Genomic DNA, 22621 nt, shown 5'->3' with positions numbered 1-22621 from the left:
ACCCTTCGATTCTCCAACTCAGTGACAGCAACCTTATAATGATAACTGTGCAAAAAAATGTAATTTCAACAGTTTTCCCAGTTTTACATTCCCAATCAGCCAAAACATGTTTGGCATTGTATATTTACTGCACTGAATCGTTACACCGTTAAATCTTAAACAACTACGAATTGTTCAGTGTCTAAAAAATAACTTAGTATCTACTATAAACAATTCAGAACAACCATAATTTTACAATAACGTTTTCAGTATCTACTATAAATCATTTAGTATCTACAATAAATTATTCAGTATCTAAACCAAATGATTCAGAATCTACTAGAAATAATTTAGTATCTACAATAAATGATTCAGAATCTGCTAAAACAATTTAGTACCTACAATAAATGATTCAGTATCTACACTTAATGATTCAGAATCTACTATAAATAATTTAGCATTTACAATAAATGATTCAGTATCTACACTTAATGGTTCAGAATCTACTATAAATAATTTAGCATTTACAATAAATGATTCAGTATCTACACTTAATGATTCAGAATCTACTATTATTGTAAATAATTTATTATTTACAATAAATGAATCAGAATCTACTATAAATCATTTAGTACCTACAATAAATGATTCAGAATCTACTATAAATAATTTAGCATTTACAATAAATGATTCAGAGTCTACACTTAATGATTCAGAATCTACTATAAATAATTTAGCATTTACAATAAATGATTCAGTATCTACACTTAATGATTCAGAATCTACTATTATTGTATATGATTTAGTATTTACAATAAATTAATCAGTATCTACTATAAATCATTTAGTACCTACAATAAATGATTCAGAATCTACTATAAAGCATTTAGTATCTACAATAAATGATTCAGAATCTACTATAAAGCATTTAGTATCTACAATAAATGAATCAGAATCTACTATAAATCATTTAGTACCTACAATAAATGATTCAGAATCTACTATAAAGCATTTAGTATCTACAATAAATGATTCAGTATCTACTATAAATCATTTAGTACCTACAATAAATGATTCAGAATCTACTATAAATCATTTAGTACCTACAATAAATTATTCAGTATCTAAACTAAATGAATCAGAATCTACCATAAATCATTTAGTATCTACTATAAATGAATCAGTATTTATTATAAATGATTCAGTGTCAAATATAAATGATTCAGTACCTACAGAAAATTGTGCAGTATATACAAGGGGTGCACTGATCCGATACTCTGTCTGATACTTGTCAAACGCACTGGATTGTACATCAGAAGACAAAAAGTATAATCTGATCCATCACGCTAAACTATCACTCAAATGCACGGTTCAAACCTACATGTTGGTTTCCTTGGCCTCGTAACTCAGTGACAAAGACAGATACACCAAACAAGCAGCAAACCTTTCTCTGTCTAACCATGGTTTTATAATCTTTACAACCAACAACTACAGTTGCAGGAGTGAAAAAAAAAATGATCTAAACAAATATCTAAATTCTGTTAATATGTACATTTTAAATTCAGATATATAAGTAGCATATAAGCTCCTGATAATCACGCGTGGCTGTCTCTTATACACTCGTTTATGGATATTTTTAGGCAAATAAAGTAAAAAAATCACAAAACTGGCCCAGTGGTCGAAGGGTTAAGAGAAGGAAAACGATACTCAAGGTTGCAGTATTTGTCTCAGGCATTAAAAAGTGGCACTGAGCTGCCCCTAGTGCACAATATAGAAGATTCAGTAAATACTATGAAATCTATCTATAGTAAACACCTGGGATACCAAAGTAACCACATAGCAACCACTATAGCAACCACTAACCCCATCATAGCAACCACTTGAAATACCACATCATTCACCTTGCAGCACAATTTTACTCATCTGGCAAGCACTTAGCAACACCCTAGCAACCACTTAACAAAGTCAAAGAAACCACCTGGGATACCATAGCAACCATTGTGACTACCTGGTAAGTCTATACCACCTGGGATACCAACCTAACCAGCTAGCAAGCACTTAGCAACACCATAACAACCACTAACACCACCATAGCAACCACTTGAAATACCACAGCATTCACCTTGCAGCACTATTTTACTCATCTGGCAAGCACTTAGCAACACCCTAGCAAGCACTTAGCAAAGTCAAAGGAACCCCCTGGGATACCATAACAACCACTGTGACTACCTGGTAATTCTATACCACCTGGGATACCAACCTAACCAGCTAGCAAGCACTTAGCAACACCATAGCAACCCCTAACACCACCATAGCAACCATTTATAATACCACATCATTCACCTTGCAGCACAATTTTACTCATCTGGCAAGCACTTAGCAACACCCTAGCAACCACTTAACAAAGTCAAAGAAACCACTTGGGATACCATAGCAACAATCGTGACTACCTGGTAAGTCTATACCACCTGGGATACCAACCTAACCAGCTAGCAAGCACTTAGCAACACCATAGCAACCACTTGAAATACCACAGCATTCACCTTGCAGTACTATTTACTCATCTGACAAGCACTTAGCAACACCCTAGCAACCACTTAGCAAAGTCAAAGAAACCACCTGGGATACTACAGCAACCATTGTGACTACCTGGTAAGTCTATACCACCTGTAACATTATAGCAACCCCCTGGGATACAAGGCAGCAACTATAGCAAACACCTGCAATACCAAAGTAACCACCTAGCGAGCACTTAGCAACACCATAGAAACCGGATAGGAACATAAGGAAAAACACCTGAAATGCCACAGCAAGAACCTAACTTAAACAGGTTTACCCTACTGGTCACTTAGCAACAGCCTAGCAACTGTCTGGAAGTGGGAACCAATTAGTCTGTACAACCACGCCCGCTTTTCTAGTTCAGCTTATTATGACTTATCATGCAGTGCCTGTTATGAATTATTCGGTTGGGTTTTTTACCTGAAGCCCTGAAGGGGTTAATGATGTAAGCATGGTAATGGACTTCTAGGATAGGATGGGCTGAGCTATGACAAGCCATTAATCAAAGCAAAGAAAGGCTTTAATGTTTAGGCATTCATCTGGTGTTCTGTTAGGACGAACAGGGGATCAGATCCTCCCAAGACTCAAGACTCGAGACTCTAACCTCATCCCACCGTCCCAGAACTCGTACTTCATGCTAAATGACCTGTTGGCTCCCTTGAAAGCCTCATTTTAGTGCATAAGACCCCGTGTACGCACACACACATAGTCACAGTCTCAGGCTCAGGCTCACACACAGTCCCAGGCTCAAAGAGGCAAAGCTAAGGTCACACGACACCATCAGGATGCTAACTGCACGGCCGCCTGGGTAATGTAGTTTGAATGTTTAATATTCCCACAGAGACGCTGCAGAGGAGATTGTGACTGCTTGCATTAATGTTAGTGTTAATGTGCGTGCTAATCTGGATGCCAGGATGGGAGTGTGGCGCACACACACACACACACACACACACACACACACGCAAACTGACGCCCTCTCTCTCTCTCTCTCTCTCTCACACACTCTTTTCCCCCTTTTAATTTCAAACCCTGCCCTAAAAATCTACAATTCATAAACAATAAACCCATTTGCATGTTTTGTCTTCTTGAAAGCGTCTCCGCAGCGAGCAGCGAGCTCGCATACAGAGCACCCACAACACACAGCCTGCATCATCTTCATCCTTTCTATCGCCTGAAGCAGCAGTCTCCAGTCCTCTGGTCCTGGAGCACCCCCGTGCTGCACAGCTTGCTGCTTTCCCTGATTAGGTGCAGCGTTCCTGACAACTGGGAACTCCAGATATCCCTACCTTCCACCTCAGAGTGCTCACACAAACTCTGCTGAGGTTCCAGGCAGGAAATAAAACGCAGTGCTTGTTTTGCTGCTGTGTAAGCTCTCAGATACAGCTCTCAGATACAGCTCTCAGATTCCAGGAGTTGTTTGGTTAGAGCTTCATTTATGTTAAAAGTGTGCCTATAACCAGCACTGAAAAACATTTAATACTAATGACTAGACTAATTAACCCATTCAACCCTGAACATCAAGGCCTGTATGTGGATACTGTACATTTTCATCTAAAGTTATTTAAAAGATTTTAATTAATTAGTACAAACTTAATAATCAGTACTTGAAAAAGATTAATAAAATGCAGATTCTGGATAATTAGGAGATGCAAAATGATTGCTAGATACTGAATAATTATTGAATAATAAAATAAAACACTTATTAAATTATTAGTAGTTTGTAGCTACTGAATAATTATTATTGACTAATTAGTAGATACTGAATAATTAGAAGTTATTGAATGTTATATAGACACTGGTTAACTAGCAGGTACTGAATACTTAGTAGATGCTGAATAATTTGTAGTTTTTAGTAATTAGTAAATGTTAAATAATTAGTAGTTATTGGATAATAAGTAGACACTGAGTAACTAGTATTTATTGAATAATAAATAGGTTCTAAAAAACTAGTAGTTATTGGATAATAAGTAGACACTGAATAACTAGTATTTATTGAATAATAAGTAGATACTGAATAGCTAGTAGTAATTGAATAATTAGTAAATGCTGAATAATTAGTAGTTATTGGATAATAACTAGGTACTGAAAAACTAGTAGTTATTGAATAATAAGTAGATGCTGAATAATTAGTAGTTATTGAATAATAAGTAGATACTGAATAACTATAAGTTATTGAATAATTAGTAGATGCTGAATAATTAGTAGTTATTGAATAATAAGTAGATACTGAATAGCTATAAGTTATTGAATAATAAGTACATACTGAATATCTAGTAGTTATTGGATAATAGGTAGACACTGAATAGCTATCAGTTACTAAATAATTCTGATACTAAATAATTAATAGCAAGGCACCTAACTTCTAATGGCTCCCTGGGTGCTGAGGACTGCCCTCTGTTTCAGGTGTGTGTGTGCTCACTGCTCTTAGTCACTAGCCTGTGAGCTTACTGCAGTGGAGGGGTTAAACGCAGAGGCTACATTCTACTGTACTACTGCTTGGTAATGAGTCGATTAACTGATTAGTTGGATCAGGTTGGGAAACCATGAAAACCTTCAGGACAATGTTAGTCCAGAACCAACTTTAGAAGGCACTGACCTACAGGACGCACTTTCTCATCTACAACAACAGACAACAGATACATATACTGTATCAGCTTCTGCTCTGCATGTTCAGCCTAAGCAACTCTGCAAACACAAGCACTAAGCTGGTAAAAGGCCCTGTTCACAGACTGGATTTCCCCAGACGACTGAGTGATAACTGCTAAAAGACCCGAGTCTTCCCCTTCTCACTGCACTTAGCAGGCCGGCTTGAGCAGCAGGGACGAGTTTGAGTATGCACGAGTTTGACCTCCAGTGGACCGCTGTTGGTTTTGGCTCCAGGGCAAGTCTGTGTGAAACAGCTTCAGGGGCGATGTAGGCTCAGTGGATGGGGCGCTGCACCAAGCGTTTAATGCCAACCCAAGTCTATTATGGCTATTGTGGCCCATTACATTAAATGAACTACTAAATCCAAAGTGTTCTGTCTGCTACAAGCTGACCCTTCTGCTAGATAAAAGGCAGTGCAGGGACTTACCTGCGGAGACAATGGCCACTTACCTCTACCGCGTTGTGTCCACTCGGCACTGTGTCAATGTCCTTCTTGCCTGACCAGCAAAAAGAATAGAAAGCATTTATTTTAGTTGTAGTCTAAATAGTATGCACTGTGAACAGCCATAACCTTAGTACCACCTGCCTGATATTAAGGAGCCCCCCTTGTGCCGGCACAACAGGTCTGACCAATCGAGGAATGGACTCCACAAGATCTTTGAAGGTGTCCTGTGGTATCTCGCACCAAGACATTAAGTCCAGAGTTGTGAGGTTGGTGGGGCCTCCATGGATCACCATGACCCTGTCGCCGGTTTACTGGTTGTCCTTTCTTGGACGTTTTTGTTAGGTACTGACTATAGCATCCCAAAAAAAACCCACAAAGATCTCACAAGGCCTGATGTTTTTGGAGATGTTCTGATCCAGTTGTCTAGACATCTGAGTTTAGTTCCGAGTTTTCATGCTTTCCCATTTCTACTGCTTTTAACACCTTCATCACCTTCAAGAACTGACTGTTCACTTACTACCTCATATGGCCACCCCTTTACAGAGGCCACAGTAGATGAAGATAATCAATGTTTTTCACTTTACCTATCAGTGGTACTAATGTTATGGCTGATCAGGCTACGTGCCTTTGAAAAAAGGTGAAAAATGCTCAGATGCAGTTTAACTAGCCTATTTACCACCCTGTTATCCTGCCTCAGAATAAAACCTGCTGGCGCTGCTTTTATGGATGGCTTGTGGGAAAACCAGCACTGGACAGCCCTGTGATGGCTCACCTAGCCAAGCCTAGCATGTCTTACTGGATAGTGTTGCTGTCCTCTCTGAGCTGTTGAGCTGTGGTTAGCTAGGTAAAGAAATTTCAGCCAGGTTAGCTTTTAACCTAGCACATGCTCACTTCCCCAGGTTTGGCTTCTTCTTCTTACCAGAAAACAAACAAAGCGGATATTTTTCTTTCTGATGAGTGTGAACGCAAACAGCTGAGAAAATCCCTACCTTGAGAAAAATGCCAAAGTACACTTATTTTATCCCCTTGTTTATGATGTCGGTGCTTATTATTAGCACTCCAGCCTTTCAGGCCTATCATTGCCACATTAGGACAAAAAGTTTCAATTTGTGCTTTTAACAATAGTTTGGAAATTACAGTGCCTATAAAAAATTATTCACCCCTTGGATACCCTTATTATTATTGCTTTCATAAACTGATTATAATTCACCCTTTTATTGCTTTAATAAACAGAATCATGGTCATTATAATTGAGCTTTTTTTCCCCAAGAATAAAATAATTATGGTAGATTCATACAAAGTAACATCAATAGATAGATAAATAAATAAATAAATAAATAAAAATGAAATAGAATTACACTTCTTGACTGTAGGGGGGGGCCAGGAGCAAGAAATGCCAATTTTTCATAGTGCTGCTTTAATACTGAGGTAAGTTTAATTGAATTTATTTAATGTGATATTATGAACTGATGTATTAGCCTACATTATTAAAATGTCAATTTTTAATGTGTTTAAAATATTACAGTACAATCTGACTCACCTCCCTGATCATTCATCTTGGTTTTTGATGTGTTCAGCATGGTTAACACTCCACTACTCAGGTGAAATAACTGTTATAGTGTCATGAAAGTCTTGCAATCTCATGAAAAAGCAGCAGCAGCTCATATAGTATGTGTATATATGTGTAATTACACAAGCCTTACTGCTGTAATCCACCTGCATAGTAGTTACATAGTTATTACGTGGTTGTTATTACACACACAGTTATTAGGGACTCTCGATAAAAAGGGGGACCTGAGCGCACGGACGTTAGTCACTGTGCACAGAGACTTTCTAATGGCTGGTATTTTTCTGATGGCCTCTCTCAGAGGTTCCAGGCTCCCCTCACTGGGACACACATTTCCACTGGCGTTCACACTTATTCCTTATCTTATTTTCTTTTGCTGGTACCTCCTACTGACACCCACTAACTATGCGTTTATGTGTTTATGCATTTGTGTGTAAGTGTGTGTGTGTGTGTGTGTGTGAGTGGTACCCGATGGAGAGCTCTGTCTCCCTCTGAGCTCCAGCTGGGTGCCGTTGTTTTTGGAAGAGTGAGTCTTCGCCCCCTGCTGCTTCTCCAGCTCCCCTACACACACACACACACAGAGAGAGAGAGAGAGAGAGAGAGAGAGAGAGAGAGAGTTTATGTGAATGTGCCACATAGAAATTACCCCCCTCCCTCTCAAACACAGACACACACACACACACACACATACACACACAGTCATACAAAACGTTATGTCTCATGTCTTCTTAACTATAAGTCTGCAGCCTCTCAGCATTACTCTCCCAAATCACTGCTTTACACACTCACACACACACACACACACACACACACACACACACACAGAGAGCAGTTCTCTTTAGGAACAGTCTGTGCAGAACACACTGATACTTCTTCCCACTCTGATCATGAAGGTGAAGGAATGACACTGCAGGAGAAAGCAGTAAAGACCCTTTTTATAGAGAGACCCTCAAACCACACGCTTTCCTCTAGAGCTCTTTTTAATCAAAGAGTTGGAAACCTCATGGCTAAACTCCGGACAGAGAGAGAGAGAGAGAGAGAGAGAGAGAGAGAGATTAATAAGCACTGGGATTCATTTAAATAAATAGTAAATCATGTCAATACATTTCCCCATTGATCAGCAAAGACTGCTTCTTAAATTTTGCTCTGGAGCTTTCAGGCTGATGTTCAGGCCTCATGTATTCATAACTATTTTATAGAGCACCTTTTTAAATGACCCATATAAGAGTCCTTGTCAGTCCGAGAGGCCTCAGAGACACTCTTGTATGAGAAGGCCAGCCCAGGAAATGCCGCCGCTGTGATGTAGAGTAACTCCACAAACGGACCTCGGAAACATCTGAGCTGTGACGTCTAGTCAATCTGGCAGTAGGTTTTGGAAACATCCAAGCTGTGATGTAAAGTAATTTCAGTGGCAAATCTGGAAAGTCACTCTGGCAACAAGCCTGGAGAACATCTGAGCGGTGATGTACTGTAACTCCAGAGACAGGTGTAGGAAACATCCGAGCCGTGATGTAGAGTCACTCTGGCAACAAGTCCTGGAAAACATTCAAGCCATGATGTAGCGTAACTCAAGTGGCAGGATTGGGAAACATCTGAGCCGTGATGAAGAGTAACTCTGACGGTGAGCCTGGGAAATATCAGAGCCATAATGTAGAGTAATTTCTGCAGTAAACATGGGAAACATCTGAGCCATGACAACCTGAGTCATTCTGGCAACAAGTCCTGGAAATCATTCAAGCCATGATGTAGAGTAACTCCAGTGTGAGACTTGGGAAACATCTGAGCCGTGATGAAGAGTAACTCTGACGGTGAGCCTGGGAAACATCAGAGCCATAATTAAGAGTAATTTCTGCAGTAAACCTTGGAAACGTCCGAGCCATGATGTAGAGTAGCTTCAGTGGCGGGCTTGGAAAACATCCAAGCCATGACGTAGAGTAACTCCAGTGGTAGGCTGAGCCGTGATATCGAGTAATTCTGTTTGGTGGACCTGGGAAACATCTGAGCCGTCATGCAGAGTAACTCTGGTACTCATGTACTTATGAAGAGTATCTTCACTCCTCCAAAGGTGAGATTTCTTCAGCTTGTGAGTGTTTAGGCTAGTTAAGTGTTATACGGCTTATGAGAGGTAACAGTAAGGCTGTGTAGTTTATTTGGCCTTCAAAATGCATACAACCAGAGCGGAAAGGCTGAATGTGTAAATGTGGATGGCAACCCACACTCACACACTCACAGATGCATCAGGAAAAGCAGAAAGTGTCAGCTCTTCTGGGAGGAGAACAATGCAGAGGTTCATCCAGACAGAGCGAGAGAGAGAGGGAGAGAGAGCTGTGATCAAAGCATGAAAGCCGAGCAAGAGAAGAGAGATACAGATGTTTTCTTAAAGCAGTGTGTCTTTATGTTCTTAAAGGAAACTGCTGACACACACACACACACACACGCCAACAGATTTCCCGTGGATCTCTATCTCTCTATCTGTGGATCTAATGAACACAGGCCAAACTCAGCGGGATACTCACTTTGAAGCCCACTGACACCACAGCAGCTCTCTCACCCTCTCTCACTTACAATGTCCCTCTCTCACTCTTTCTATACTGTGCATCCAAATAGTGTACAGTCCCTAGAAGAAGAGAAGTTTAGGTGTTGACCTTCTCTGTAAACTTCTGACACTGTATGTAGACTGAGAATATGGGCCTTCCTCCAGGAGCTTTAGGAATCCTTCGAGTAAATACACCACCATGAACCTATTTTTAGGATTTTTATACAGTATCGTAATTAAAGGTGCCATAAAGGATTTTGTTAAGTGGCGTCATTCCACAGCTCGTCCAGCACCTTCCAGTGGATAGTTCCATAAAAACTTTAAAGCATACCTATATCTATATCACGTGAAGGTCTAAATTAAAGGGATTACATTCTAAACTTTACATTAAACTTTACAGTGTTTATTTTCTAGACAAGGCTAAACAATTAAAGCAGCAGTATGCGAGAATTTCTTAGTTCTTATAGTCAAGAAGTGTAATTCACGTTCTGAGCCACATCGAAGGGACACGCTTTACACATATGCATTTCTGGACAAGCTGAGAGATACAGAACCTTCACTGAGAGGGAAAGAAGCATGTGGACCGAGGCGGTAAAGTAAAAGTACAAGAGTTTACACTTATATGATTCCTCACCGCTTCTCCAAAGCTACATAATGCCATCAGCAACGTGGTGAGCCTGGAGTGGCAATGATGAAGACATTATTCTCACATCGCTGGTGTGCGTACCTCCAGCGTGGTATATGTTTCTGATACAAACGCTGATATTTTAAGGTAAAAATGCTACATAATGTTGCTTTAAATGGACAAAAAACACAGAGACACTGGCTTTTGTGACTCCGATCTCCAAAACAGTGAATTGATTTATTGCTTGGTTGCTTTCTATGAGGCAGCAAGTACCAGCCTAGATAGAAGAGCGCTCTCCGTGGTGCTGAAGATGCACTCTCCACTCTGATTCAGCACTATTGTTGTGGACAGGATTATTCACATGGCTTTGGGGGACGGGGCCACAATCAGGGATCACACTGTCAGTGACTAAGCAGAGCCAGCTTTAAGCCCTTCACTGCCCCAAGAAGCTCAGGCATAAACAGTCAGAGCGAAGGGATGGACAGTGAGGGCAGAAACTGTCTCTCTCTGTAGAAATAGCGGAAGCCAGAAATAGCATGATATCCACTGATCAGCCATAACATTAAAACCACTGCCAGGTGATGTGAATAACAATCAATACCTCAATGGTTACAATGTCAAGGGGTGGGGTTTACATATTAGGCAGGTCTTAGGTCTTAGGTCAGGTCTTAAAAGTTGATGTGTTAAAAGCAGCCGAGTGGCTAGACGAGTCAGAGCATCTCCAAAACATCAGGCAGGTGCTGTGGGTGTTCCCGATGTGCAGTGGTCAGTACCTTCCACATTACATGGGCACCCATGAATCATCATAATGATTCATCATAATTCATAAAATGCTAAAAAAAAAAAATTTCAGACCTGGCCTGTGGAGCTGTGGAACTGTGGAACTGGAGAGATGATGGAGCACCACCCAGTGCCTTTGGGATAAGCTGGAGTGGCAGAACTAATCATCCAACATCAGAGCCTGACCTCACAGATACACTCGCATGGCTGAATGCAATCAACTCCTCTCAGCAATGATTCAACATCCAGTACCCCTGATTTCAGAAGAAATGTTGGATGAGCAGGTGTCTACAAACTTTTGCACATATAGTGCATACAGTTCTCCTCTCTGGCCCCTCTGATCTGTCTGGCTATTTTCAGATCTAGAGCTCCAGTCCCTTGCTCTCCGTCTTCCTCCCTTCTCGTTTGAATCTTCAGAAAGGTTCTTGGAAGCCTGACAGCTGTGCAGCAGAGGAAACAAATAAATGGAACATCAAAACATCTCCAGTCTCTCAAAGGAGAAACACAGCGGGTGAAAACGGAGAGACATAGGTGCACACTTGCCCACGTGCACATAATCTGTTTCAGGTGCTGCTGCTGAGAGAATTAAAGGTAAAAAAGCAGAAGACCAAAAGATCAAAGTCTCTTCTACCACACGTTTGCTGTAGCTGAACCTGATTAGATTACCAATCAGGACCTGCTCTACTTTCCTCACTTGCAGAGACACATGAAACAAGATGCCTAAGGAAGGATGGATTACGCATTAAACTGTGGCTTTATATTGATTAGACAATGTTTTATTCTTCACATCTCTATATGTCCAGATGTGCAAATGCACACACACAGCCTGTCTAGTCCCTGTGGACAAGTACTGCCAATGGAATAGGACTCTCAGGCGTGGGCTAGAATTGAGCAGTGGAACTCTCAGTGTTCTCTGGAATGATGGATGGTGGAGCTCCATCCAGTACTTTTAGGATGAGTTGGAGATGATGAGGTGGGGTGGTGATCCTCCAACATCCTGACCTCACTAACACTCTTGAATGCGATCAAAACCTCACAGCAATGCTCCTCCAAGATCTAGAAGAAAGCCTTCTTCCCTGGACAGTAGAGACAGTTACTCCAGCAATGAATAAGCAGGTGTCCATATATTTTTGTCCGTATAGTGTATTTGTATTTATGTATGAGAGCATGTAAATGTACCCCGTACCTTAACCTTCCTCACCCAGACACAATCCCTCACCTGCAGATCTTACCTCAACCTCAGCATCAAAAAGACCAGCTTTGGCCTCTTTTACCTTTTCTAATACATGCTGCAGTTTTCACTGTGGGGTTTCTTCGCTGTGGAGATGACCTATATGTGTTTGCAGTGACAGGATGCTCATGTTTTCACCCTCTCTGAACATTTTGAGGCCGTATAGGTCTACAAACTTTTTTGTTAGGAATGTCTTCATACCAAAATGTCAGCGTGTTGCTCACCACTCCTTTTAAGAGCCAGGTACGCTCTGACTTTGGCGTAGCTTAACTTACTTAATAGTAATGCTAAGATCAATGTGACCCAATGACACAATAATAGATCAACCCACCCTAAAGGCTGTCTCAGGAGTATAATATCTAGAAGTAAAATGCAGAAATGGCAGTTACATTTAATTAATTACATTACATTTTAATGAATTAAGTTAATTAGACTGTACCCCTATAACCCCTGGAATGCAAGGTTGAGGTAAGATCTGCAGGTGAGGGATTGTGTCTGAGTGAGGAAGGTTACAGTACAGGGTACTGGATCCATTAATACAAATACACTATATGGACAAAAAAATATGGACACCTGCTTATTCATTGCTGGAGTAAGTGTCTCTACTGTTCAGGGAAGAAGGCTTTCTACTAGGATTTGATTTGATTGCGGTACAGGCTCTTAGATTTGGCCACATCATGGATCTTACATGGAGGCTTCTTCACTATTTAAGAGTACAAATGTATTTGTTTTTTTTATTTTTTATTTTATTTTACTTTAACTTTTATTATATAAACATATCCTCTCAATTTAGAACAGCTAATTGCTCAACCCACCCTTTAGGACACGTCCAAAGCTCCCTACACTAGGAGGGTGAAGACTAGCACATGTTTCCTCCGATACAAGTCAGTCACCACCTCTTTTCCAACTGCCTTCAATAAAGCATCACTAAGCAGCCAATGCGTTTAGAGGAAAATGCCGACTCCCCGGCCAACAGATGCTAGCGCTGGTTGACATTATACTAAGAGTGATGTGGGGAGAGAGTGCCATTATTCAACCAGAGCAAGCCTGGCCAGTTGTGCTCTCTCAGGCTCCACTGCCGATGGCGAAGCAGCATGACCCCAGAATCGAGCTGCCGATTCTCAAATCTTTAGTTTTAATCCGATGAAAAATATGTTTTTTAGAAAGATTTTCTGGCTGGCCGGGTGATAGAACCCTTGGTGTTCTAGATAGCACACTCTCTATATAAAAATGACCAAATGTCATTGGTGTCAAATGTCAACTGCAACCTTTACTAAGAGCTGTGAAGGTGTTCAGACTAATCACACACTAAAACAGCTATATGAACATTAAATAAAACCTGTGTTTTTGATTTATTGTAAAGCTAAACCAGATTATTTGATTCCCAATTCATACAGTTCTGGCCTGGTTTGAATTCACCGTTTTTCTAACGTCCTTTTTGTTGCCTATATTAATTTCGCTCGGCCCCTTTTACATTTTCATTTATTTACATATGTCAGTCTTAAGGAAGAGTAAAAAACAGCCCAGTAACCATCATGTGAAAAGTACATTTCGGTCCATAAATGCACACTAACATCAAAAGAGGATCTCACAGGGAGAGAAAATGTCAAACACAAGAGAACGAAATGAAGGAGAAGGGTGTTTAATATTGAAATCCTGAACAAGATCTGACTGAATTTCAAGCAAGATTTTTCACTTAGCTGAAAAACTTCAGCAAAAGCAAGAACTGTCCCTGACCTTCTTCTCCTCTAGATTTTTTTTCTTTGGGTTATATAACGTTTGCTTTATGGACCCTGTGCTCACTTCCCTGGATTAAAGGGAAAAGCACACACACACACACACACACACACACACACACTGCTCTCCATTCCAGCAGTCATGAGTTCTGTAATGGTGTCTGGTTTAGGCACAATTTCACTGTGCGCTTCAGCAGAGCCCATCTGATTGGTTGTGTGCAGCATGCATGACCAATCAGAGAGCTAGAAGGCATGACTGACTGCTGTAAATCCCACCCTATCCCAGCTCCATGGTAATTTGATCCTCTAGACTGACCCGTAAGACCCGTACGAAATGCCCAGGTGCTGCTTTACTGTCGGTAGCAGAGTCTGACTATTACTAAGAGTCTAATCTCTGTCTGCTGAGTCTGTATTATATGAGTGATAACCACTAAGAACCTCTTAAGAATAGAAGTCACTGGGCAGATGCAGATGTTCCTACGCTACAGATGCTGTGGACAAAGTACCACTTCAAGGAGAAAATATATGGCTGAGCAATTGAGCTCAACTTTGGGACTCGATTATAGTCTACGCAGCCTAATTAGACTATACAGACAGTATTGGGTACATGACACAAGATTAGATTTAGTCCCATCATTAGACACATGTCTTCTTCCCCACAGGTTACCCCATAACAGTGCAGGAGTATTCATTTATTTTTTTGTTTATTTTTAACAGTATTACTTTGACTTAATGATTTTCCGTTAGGCTGGGTGATGGAGCCCTTGGTGTTCTAGATAGCACACTGTTCTAGACATCTCTCTGTCCAGCACCTACTCACACTCATACTTCATAACCTGCTCCTATATTAGCTATAGCTCTTCATTATCTCTCTGTCCAGCACCTACTCACACTCATACTTCATAACCTGCTCCTATATTAGCTATAGCTCTTCATTATCCCTCTGTCCAGCACCTACACACTCATACTTCATAACCTGCTCCTATATTAGCTATAGTGCTTCATTATCCCTCTGTCCAGCACCTACACACTCATACTTCATAACCTGCTCCTTCATTAGCTATAGCTCTTCATTATCCCTCTGTCCAGCATGTACCCACACTCAAGTCACCACTGTTGAGCTCTGAGGGTAGAATTATACACTTTATTTATGCTGAAATATGGATTAAATCTCATAACTAATTCTCAGTCTGATCATTCATTTATCTCTTAAAAAGTTGGTGAAGCAGTTTCTCTATTAAAGCTTCTGTGTTTGAGCTTCGTTGTGTTCGAGGCTAAAATTCTCTATACTGTTGCGATTCAAGTGATTAAACTAAATAATGACACCACTAGTAATTATCTTATTATAATTAATATAATAATGCTGTCCAATGAAAACCCACGTATCTCCATTTTTGTCTGTTTTTAGTTTTCTCCATGGTTTGATCCCCGAACAGACCAATAGAAATGCCCTAAATTACTTGGAATAAACTCGCAGAAGTTAATTTTACATTGACTTCCATTCATAGATAAGAACAGATTTTTTTTCCTTCTCCTGTAAAGATTGCCATTTTGGAGATACATGTTTTTCATTAGACAGTGAAGATATTCTGCACAGTGAAGTATCTAGCCTAAAAATATGGCTTACGTTTCGTTTTTTTTGTTATACAATATATAATATTTTAAACTAAGGCTGCAATATAGTGTATCTAATGTTCTAGCATAAGCTAGTATGTTAGCTCCACTGTTGTGCAAACATGCCCCCCTAGTTAAGAACATTAATATTATATTATATCAAATGAAATCTAAGCCTCTATTAATGTTTGTGATATTAATTCCACTACAGCAACAACAACTACATTAATGTTAGCACCAAAACATTTCTGTGGGAATAAATCCCAGCAGTGCAGTGATCCAGATGGAATTTCACAATTAATTAGGCCATAGCCATTCAGTGAATGTAAATTAGATTACAGAGAGATTACTGTAGTGAGATTACATTTGGCTGAGGCCCATCATTTGATCAGGAGAGAAAATAAGGAGGGGGGGGTTCTTTATACCAACTTACCCTAATTATGTAACTGAATCACTCTATGCGTTTGTTATTGCCTTCTTAGAACTCCTTAGGACTAATGGTCAGTACCTGATTATCTACAGGTGAACATCTACAGATCTGAACCTCTAAATGTAGACGTCTTCAGTAGAAGTCTTCAGTAAAAGTCTCTTGATAATCTACTGAATGTTCAGATGCTTTACTGCTGCTACATCACTGATATGTGGTTGAGAACGCCTTAGGCTTAATGGCCCAAACCTGATCAGTAACAAGAACCCTTCAAGCTTCAAGAACAGCTTGCCTTGACCCACAATCTCATACATCATACCTCAAGATGTATGGAAGCAAATGTCGGGGAGCAAAATGGGAAACCCGCTAATATACTTGCTGTACTCACATTCAATTCGTATCTGCTCCATCTCCGTCACCTCAGCGATGGACTCCTTCAGGTCCTCCACAAACTTGAGGAGCTCCTCAGAGCTCTGGGCACAGAAGTTTAGCACCTGCTTCTTGTCTGAGCCGGAAACTGGAGACACGATGGTTATCGCGTGAGGATAGTCTGCCAGAGAGTGACAGAGAGAGAGAGAGAGAGAGAGAGGGGTGGGGAAAAAGAAGAGTTAAGAAGAGCTCTGTATGTTTTTTATAGTGCTTTTCTTTTCTGCGGTTGGGTGCAATGATTATAGAAACCATGGACAGCGCAACGTCTCTCAGAAGTAAACCAACCACAGGTGTAGCGCCTCTGGTTGCAGTTGTGCAGATGTGTAGCTCCGCCCATCCCTGCAGGTTTCAATCACAGAAAAGCCCATTCTCCATCTTGTTTTTTTCTTCTCATCTCCAGTATCTCCAAGGTCCAACAGTTAGTTTTCCCGCTTTTTAATCCCCGCAGAAATCGGTTAGTAAACCTTTACTCTGCTATGTCGTAAGAATGTGGAGTTACATTCAGGAAGTGATTGACAGCTTTGGCTGGAAGAGGCCGGTCGTCTGCAGGACCTGGATGGTGTCCTTTCTGTTCATAACATGGAGACAAACTGGGAACCCGGGGGGAAGCCTGCTCTGCTTCGGCACTGTAAGCTCAATGAAGGTGGTCTGAGACACACTTGGTCTGAGAGAACGATGGGTCTACCAAATGAGTAGGCGGGTCTGGCTCCGCCTCTAGTCTCTACTGTGCAGACTCTGGTTGCAAATGTGACAACATGGCAGACAACTTTGGCTTCATTTCTGTAGAACGGAATGGAATGGAACCACAGCGTCCATGTTTTCTACAGTCATTGGGTGGGTGTCACAGCGCTCATGGTGTGTCATGGTGGAGTCCAGATGGAGCTGCACTGGTGAGTTGACAGTGTGAAAAAGTAGAATATTTTAGAGTTCATCCTGCTTTTGTTGGAGGAACTGTCTCTACTGCCCAGGGAAGAAGACTTTCTACTAGATTTTGAAGGAGCATTGCTGTGAGGATTTGATTGCAACAAGAGCATTCGTGAAGTCAGGATGTTGGATGATCACCAACCCACCTCATCATCCCCAACAGTATTGGATGCAGCACCATCCATCATTCCAGAGAACACAGTTCTTCCACTGCTCCGTAGCTCAATGGTGGGGGCTTTATACTCTTCTATCCCATGCATGGCATTATCTTTATCTGCTCCAGAGAGTCCTATTCTATTGACTTCTTTACAGGGACTAGACAAGCAGTGTGTGTGTCTGTGTGTTCATTGGCACATCTGTATCAGCAATGGGTGCAACATAAAATACCTGAATGCCTTCATTAAATGGGTGTCCACAAACATTTGAATAGAATAGGACTCTCTGGAGCAGATAAACATGAACCTATTGGCACCATTCACTGGAGCAGATAGATTCTGGTGTTTTCAGGGTGCACCCATGTCTGTGTTACCTTCTGGCTCTCTCCTTTTAATTAGGCTGTTATAATCAGACCTGCCGGAGTCGTCAGACATACTACGATGCTGATGCTCAACATTCTCCACCCTCCATAAAATTCCTCTCAGAACTAACTTTCTCTTTCTCTTTTTATCTTCTCCGAGTAAATGGCCACCCAGCCCGACCTGCTGGAAGACTGCCCGCTGAGGTCCCCTCTACCTGCGTCAAACCAGCTGCCGCCTACCAGTCCGGCCAGCGGGCCCCCCCACCCGCCACCACCCATGGCGGACCGGCGGCTCTTCCGCCTGCCGCTGCTGCCTGTTTGGTGGCCGTGCTGAAACCTAGATGGACTCGTGGCTGTCTGACACTATTAATATCACCACTTTTAACTTTCTGTTGTATCTGGTTTAGTAATTTTTATCAATAATGTTGAAATAGTTCTGACCAGAGGAGGACGGGTCCCCCTTGTGAGTCTTGGTTCCTCCCAAGGTTTCTTCCTCCAGCTTTGAGGGAGTTTTTCCTTGCCACTGTCGCCATTTGGCTTGCTCACGGGGGTCTTGGATCCTTCATGTTATTCCTTCTTTCTTCTCTGTCTCTGTCCTTTATTAAGTACTAATTATGTAAAGCTGCTTTGTGACGACAACAGTTGTAAAAAGCGTATACAAATAAATCTGACTTGACTTGACTTGACCATGCTGCTGCCTAATGCCAGGTGTGGGCTAGAGGGGTATAAAGCCCCCCCAGCATTGAGCTGTGGAGCAGTGGAACTACTGTGTTCTCTGGAATGATGAATGGTGGAGCTTCATCCAGTACTTTTGGGATGAATTAGGGAGCTGGGGATGATGCGGTGGGGTGGAGGTCATCCAGGATCCTGACCTCAACAAATCCTCACAGCAATGCTTCTAATACCCTTGATTTCGGCAGGTGTCTCAATACTTTTGTTGATATAGTGTATGAAGAACCCCTGCATGTGCACAATGCACACACACATTCTGGCTGTTTGTTTACCAAAACCTCTTAACAGTAAGTGAGTTGCTTTTATTGCCAGTTGTTTCTCTCTCTCTCTCTCTCTCTCTCTCTTACTCTCTCTCTCGCGCGCTCTTTCCCTCTGGACATTTGTGCTGGATTGTTTGTTTGAGTTTTACTCTTCTCGCGACTGATCGGCTGAATCAATCACAGCAGACTAAAGTGGAGCGGGAAAATATGAGTGAGCCTCGCAGTGATCTCACAGCGACTAATTAAAGCACAGCTGCTGACTGAGAGAGAGAGAGAGAGAGAGAGGCGAGAGGGGTGACAGCTGTTTATGGGGAAAAGACAGAGTTAGTTATGACTAAACGGCTGCTGTTTGGTTTCCCCTCCACATTCACACCGCATTCGTGTCCAAGAGGAAACCACGGTAAATTCACTGGGTGGAGTTTGGAGCGAGGGGGACTTACTATTGCACACTTTCCGATACGCAATAAGGGCAAAACGAGGATGTGTTATCATTGTCCTGATAGATTACATCACGAATCGCTTTGCTTAGTTAATCATCCTCATCTGGGTACTCCCTGTACTGCTAGAACACTGAGCAACTGTATGGAGATGTAGACTCTAAGAGAACCGGCAGGTCAGCAGAATTAACATTCAGCGGATTTCGGAGAGATGAAGACTCAAGGCCCTGAAACATCAGAGCATATTCTCGACAGTATGGAGAGACCAAGGCCCCCAATTCTCCTGCAAGGTTGTTGAAAAGGTTGCTTTGGTGCTGATAAGTGTCTGTTATAATATCCAACTGGTTGCTATGGTGTTGCTAAGTGGTTGCTATGGTGTTACTAGGTGGTTGTTATGGTATCGGCAGTGGTTGTTATAATGTTCCTAAGTGGTTGCTAGGTGATTACTATGGTGCTGCCAGGTGGTTCAATGGTATCCCAGACAGTTGCTATGGTGTTGCTAAGTGGTTACTTGATAGTTGCTATGGTGTTGCTAAGTGATTGCTAGGCAGTTGCTATGGTATATCAAGTGGTTGCTAAGGAGTTGTTAAGTGGTTGCTCGCTGGTTACTAGGGTATCCAACTTGGTTACTGTGGCATTCCCAACTGAGTGCTATGGTCTTGCTAAGTGCTTGCTAGACAGCTGCAACAGTGATGCAAGGTAAGTGCAGTGGTACTTCTAGTATTGGCTATGATGCTGTTTAGTGGTTGCTAGGCAGCTGCTTTGGTATCACGGGTGGTTTCTATGGTGTCTTGGATGGTTATCCAGTGGTTGCTGTGGTACCCCCTGCGGTTGATTGTGTGACTAGTGTATTTGTATATCGTTTTGACATTTGAAGGGTGCCAAAACTTTAATGGGGGGAAAAAATCAGCAAAACTCTGTTGATATGTTGAAACCGCACGTCTAATCATAAAGCTGTATACAAGCACACATCACACAATGTTGAATAATAATAATAATAATAATAATAAATAATTCCAGGCTCTTACATTCATTCTCGAAGAGGTGGAACTGCATGCCCAGCAGGCCCATGGCTTTGCAGAAGGTGTAGGCAGCGGAGCTCTTTTTCTTTGGACACAGCTTCAGTATCTGAGGGTCAAAACAGAGCAATCTTCAGACACACACATGAGTAAGACTCGAAGACCCTTTGAAGTTGCCACCAAAAAGTGGTTACTCCTGCTGTTTAAAGCAGCATTATGCAAAAATTGCTCATGTTTTGCTCCTGTGCTCCCCCTACAGCTGTGGAGTACAATTTACTTTCACACCAAAGTCGTAAATACAAATCACGCTTTAAGCGCCCCCTCATGGATGAACAGCTGTACATGTGCATTTGTGGACAAGCTGAGAGCTCCAGAAGAAGCATCTGAAGGCAGAGGAAGGACTTTACACTAATGTGACTCGGGTCATGCAGCGTTACGCAGCAGTTCTGGAGAGAGGTCTCATAGTGCAGCTCCACCAAAGTTCCACAGTGCAGTAGCAGCGTTCGGGCCCAGAGAGGGAATGACAGAGCTACCATTCTCCCTGTTACAGTTTAAGGATAGAGTTAAGGTTTAGGTTAGATTTAAGGTTTAGGTTTAAGGTCAAATTTAAGGTTTAGGTTAGGGATAGATTCAAGATTTAGGTTAGAGTTAGGTTTAAGGTTAGGTTAAAGGTTTAGGTTTAAGGTCAGATTTGAGGTTTAGGTTTAAGGTTAGGCTTAAGGTTTAGGTTTAAGGTTAGGTTAAAGGTTTAGGTTTAAGGTTAGATTTAAGGTTTAGGTTTAAGGTCAGATTTAAGGTTTAGGTTTAAGGTTAGGTTTAAGGTTAGATTTAAGGTTTAGGATTAAGGTTAGGTTTAAGGTTAGGTTTAAGTTTCAGGTTTAAGGTCAGATTTAAAGTTTAGGTTTAAGGTTAGGTTTAAGTTTCAGGTTTAAGGTCAGATTTAAAGTTTAGGTTTAAGGTTAGGTTTAAGTTTTAGGTTTAAGGCCAGATTTAAGGTTTAGGTTTAAGTGTCGATTCATGGTAAAGGTTAGGGTTAGCTTTAAGGTTATGTTTAAGGTTTAAGTTAGGCTTAGGGATAGAGTTATATTTAAGGTTTGGGTTATGGTTAGAGTTAGGGTTAGGTTTTAAGATTGATTTAAGGTTAGGGTTAGGTTTAAAGTTCAGGTTAGAGTTAGGTTTAAGTTTCAGGTTTAAGGTCAGATTTAAAGTTTAGGTTTAAGGTTAGGTTTAAGTTTTAGGTTTAAGGTCAGATTTAAAGTTTAGGTTTAAGGGTTGCTTCATGGTAAAGGTTAGGGTTAGCTTTAATGTTAGATTTAAGGTTTAAGTTAGGCTTAGGGATATAGTTAGATTTAAGGTTTGGGTTATGGTTAGAGTTAGGGTTAGGTTTTAAGGTTGATTTAAGGTTAGGGTTAGGTTTAAGGTTTAACCTAAGGTTAAAGCTGAATATCAGGTGAGTGTCTACAAGTCATCTACAATGAGCCATCCAAGTAAAGTCTTACCAAAATCTGCAGCTCGAGCAATTTCCGAATTGCATGAACTGCATGTTGCACTCTTAAAAATAAAGGGTATAACAGGGTTCTTCGACCGAGACGCATACACATTATAAAAATGCTTCTCTATGGAAACAAAAGTGGTTCTTTTATGGCATCAGTGAACCCCTTTAAACCCTCTGTATCACCTTTATTTTTAAGACTGTCGTAAAATGGATCAGTGTGTGAAATCGGAGCTAACTGTGTGCTCCAGCATTGACCGTATCACTGTTTAAAATAAGCTGCATGCCGTCCTTATTGTTGGATGCGCCGGACACTAACAGGACAGAAGCACTACTAAGACAACTGCTCTTGACGTACTTCCAACTTGTAGTGCAAAGCTAAAAAAGCATACCTCAAACGCCAGGCAGGCTACGTCTTGGCTGATCAACATTTTGCCCCTCCCTCTACATTTTGACCAAAGGGGAAAACAGAGTAAATTTGATTAATTTTTTTTTTTTCCCCTCTAAACTATTTCGTTAAGCGAGGGGAAAAGCACAGGAGGCAGCAAAAGAAAGAGAAATAAAGGAGGGTTACAGATAGGAAGAGAGATGAGAGCCTACTGTCTACTTAGTGTACCTCCCACAGGCCTACTCACAAAGCAGGAATATTAAAACTATACATCACTC

General features: G+C 41.2%; 1 protein-coding gene across 4 annotated transcripts in view; it reads right to left on the bottom strand.

Moving 5' to 3' along the window:
* The window catches only part of iqsec3a (IQ motif and Sec7 domain ArfGEF 3a), a 191129-nt gene that overhangs the window by 6229 nt on the left and 162279 nt on the right, over positions 1-22621 (bottom strand). For all 4 annotated transcript variants that reach the window (XM_072674190.1, XM_072674191.1, XM_072674192.1 and 1 more), the window contains 4 exons: positions 20473-20572; positions 16534-16695; positions 7665-7757; positions 5635-5681 (listed from right to left, as the gene is read on the bottom strand). In XM_072674190.1, coding sequence (XP_072530291.1) covers positions 5635-5681; positions 7665-7757; positions 16534-16695; positions 20473-20572 — 402 coding nt within the window. The remainder of the gene's footprint in view (positions 1-5634; positions 5682-7664; positions 7758-16533; positions 16696-20472; positions 20573-22621) is intronic.

Source organism: Salminus brasiliensis, chromosome 2 (genome assembly GCF_030463535.1).
Source record: "Salminus brasiliensis chromosome 2, fSalBra1.hap2, whole genome shotgun sequence".
NCBI classification, from domain to species: Eukaryota; Metazoa; Chordata; class Actinopteri; order Characiformes; family Bryconidae; genus Salminus; species Salminus brasiliensis.
The sequence above is the reverse complement of the archived record's forward strand: the minus strand, read 5'-3'. Positions and strand labels throughout refer to the sequence as shown.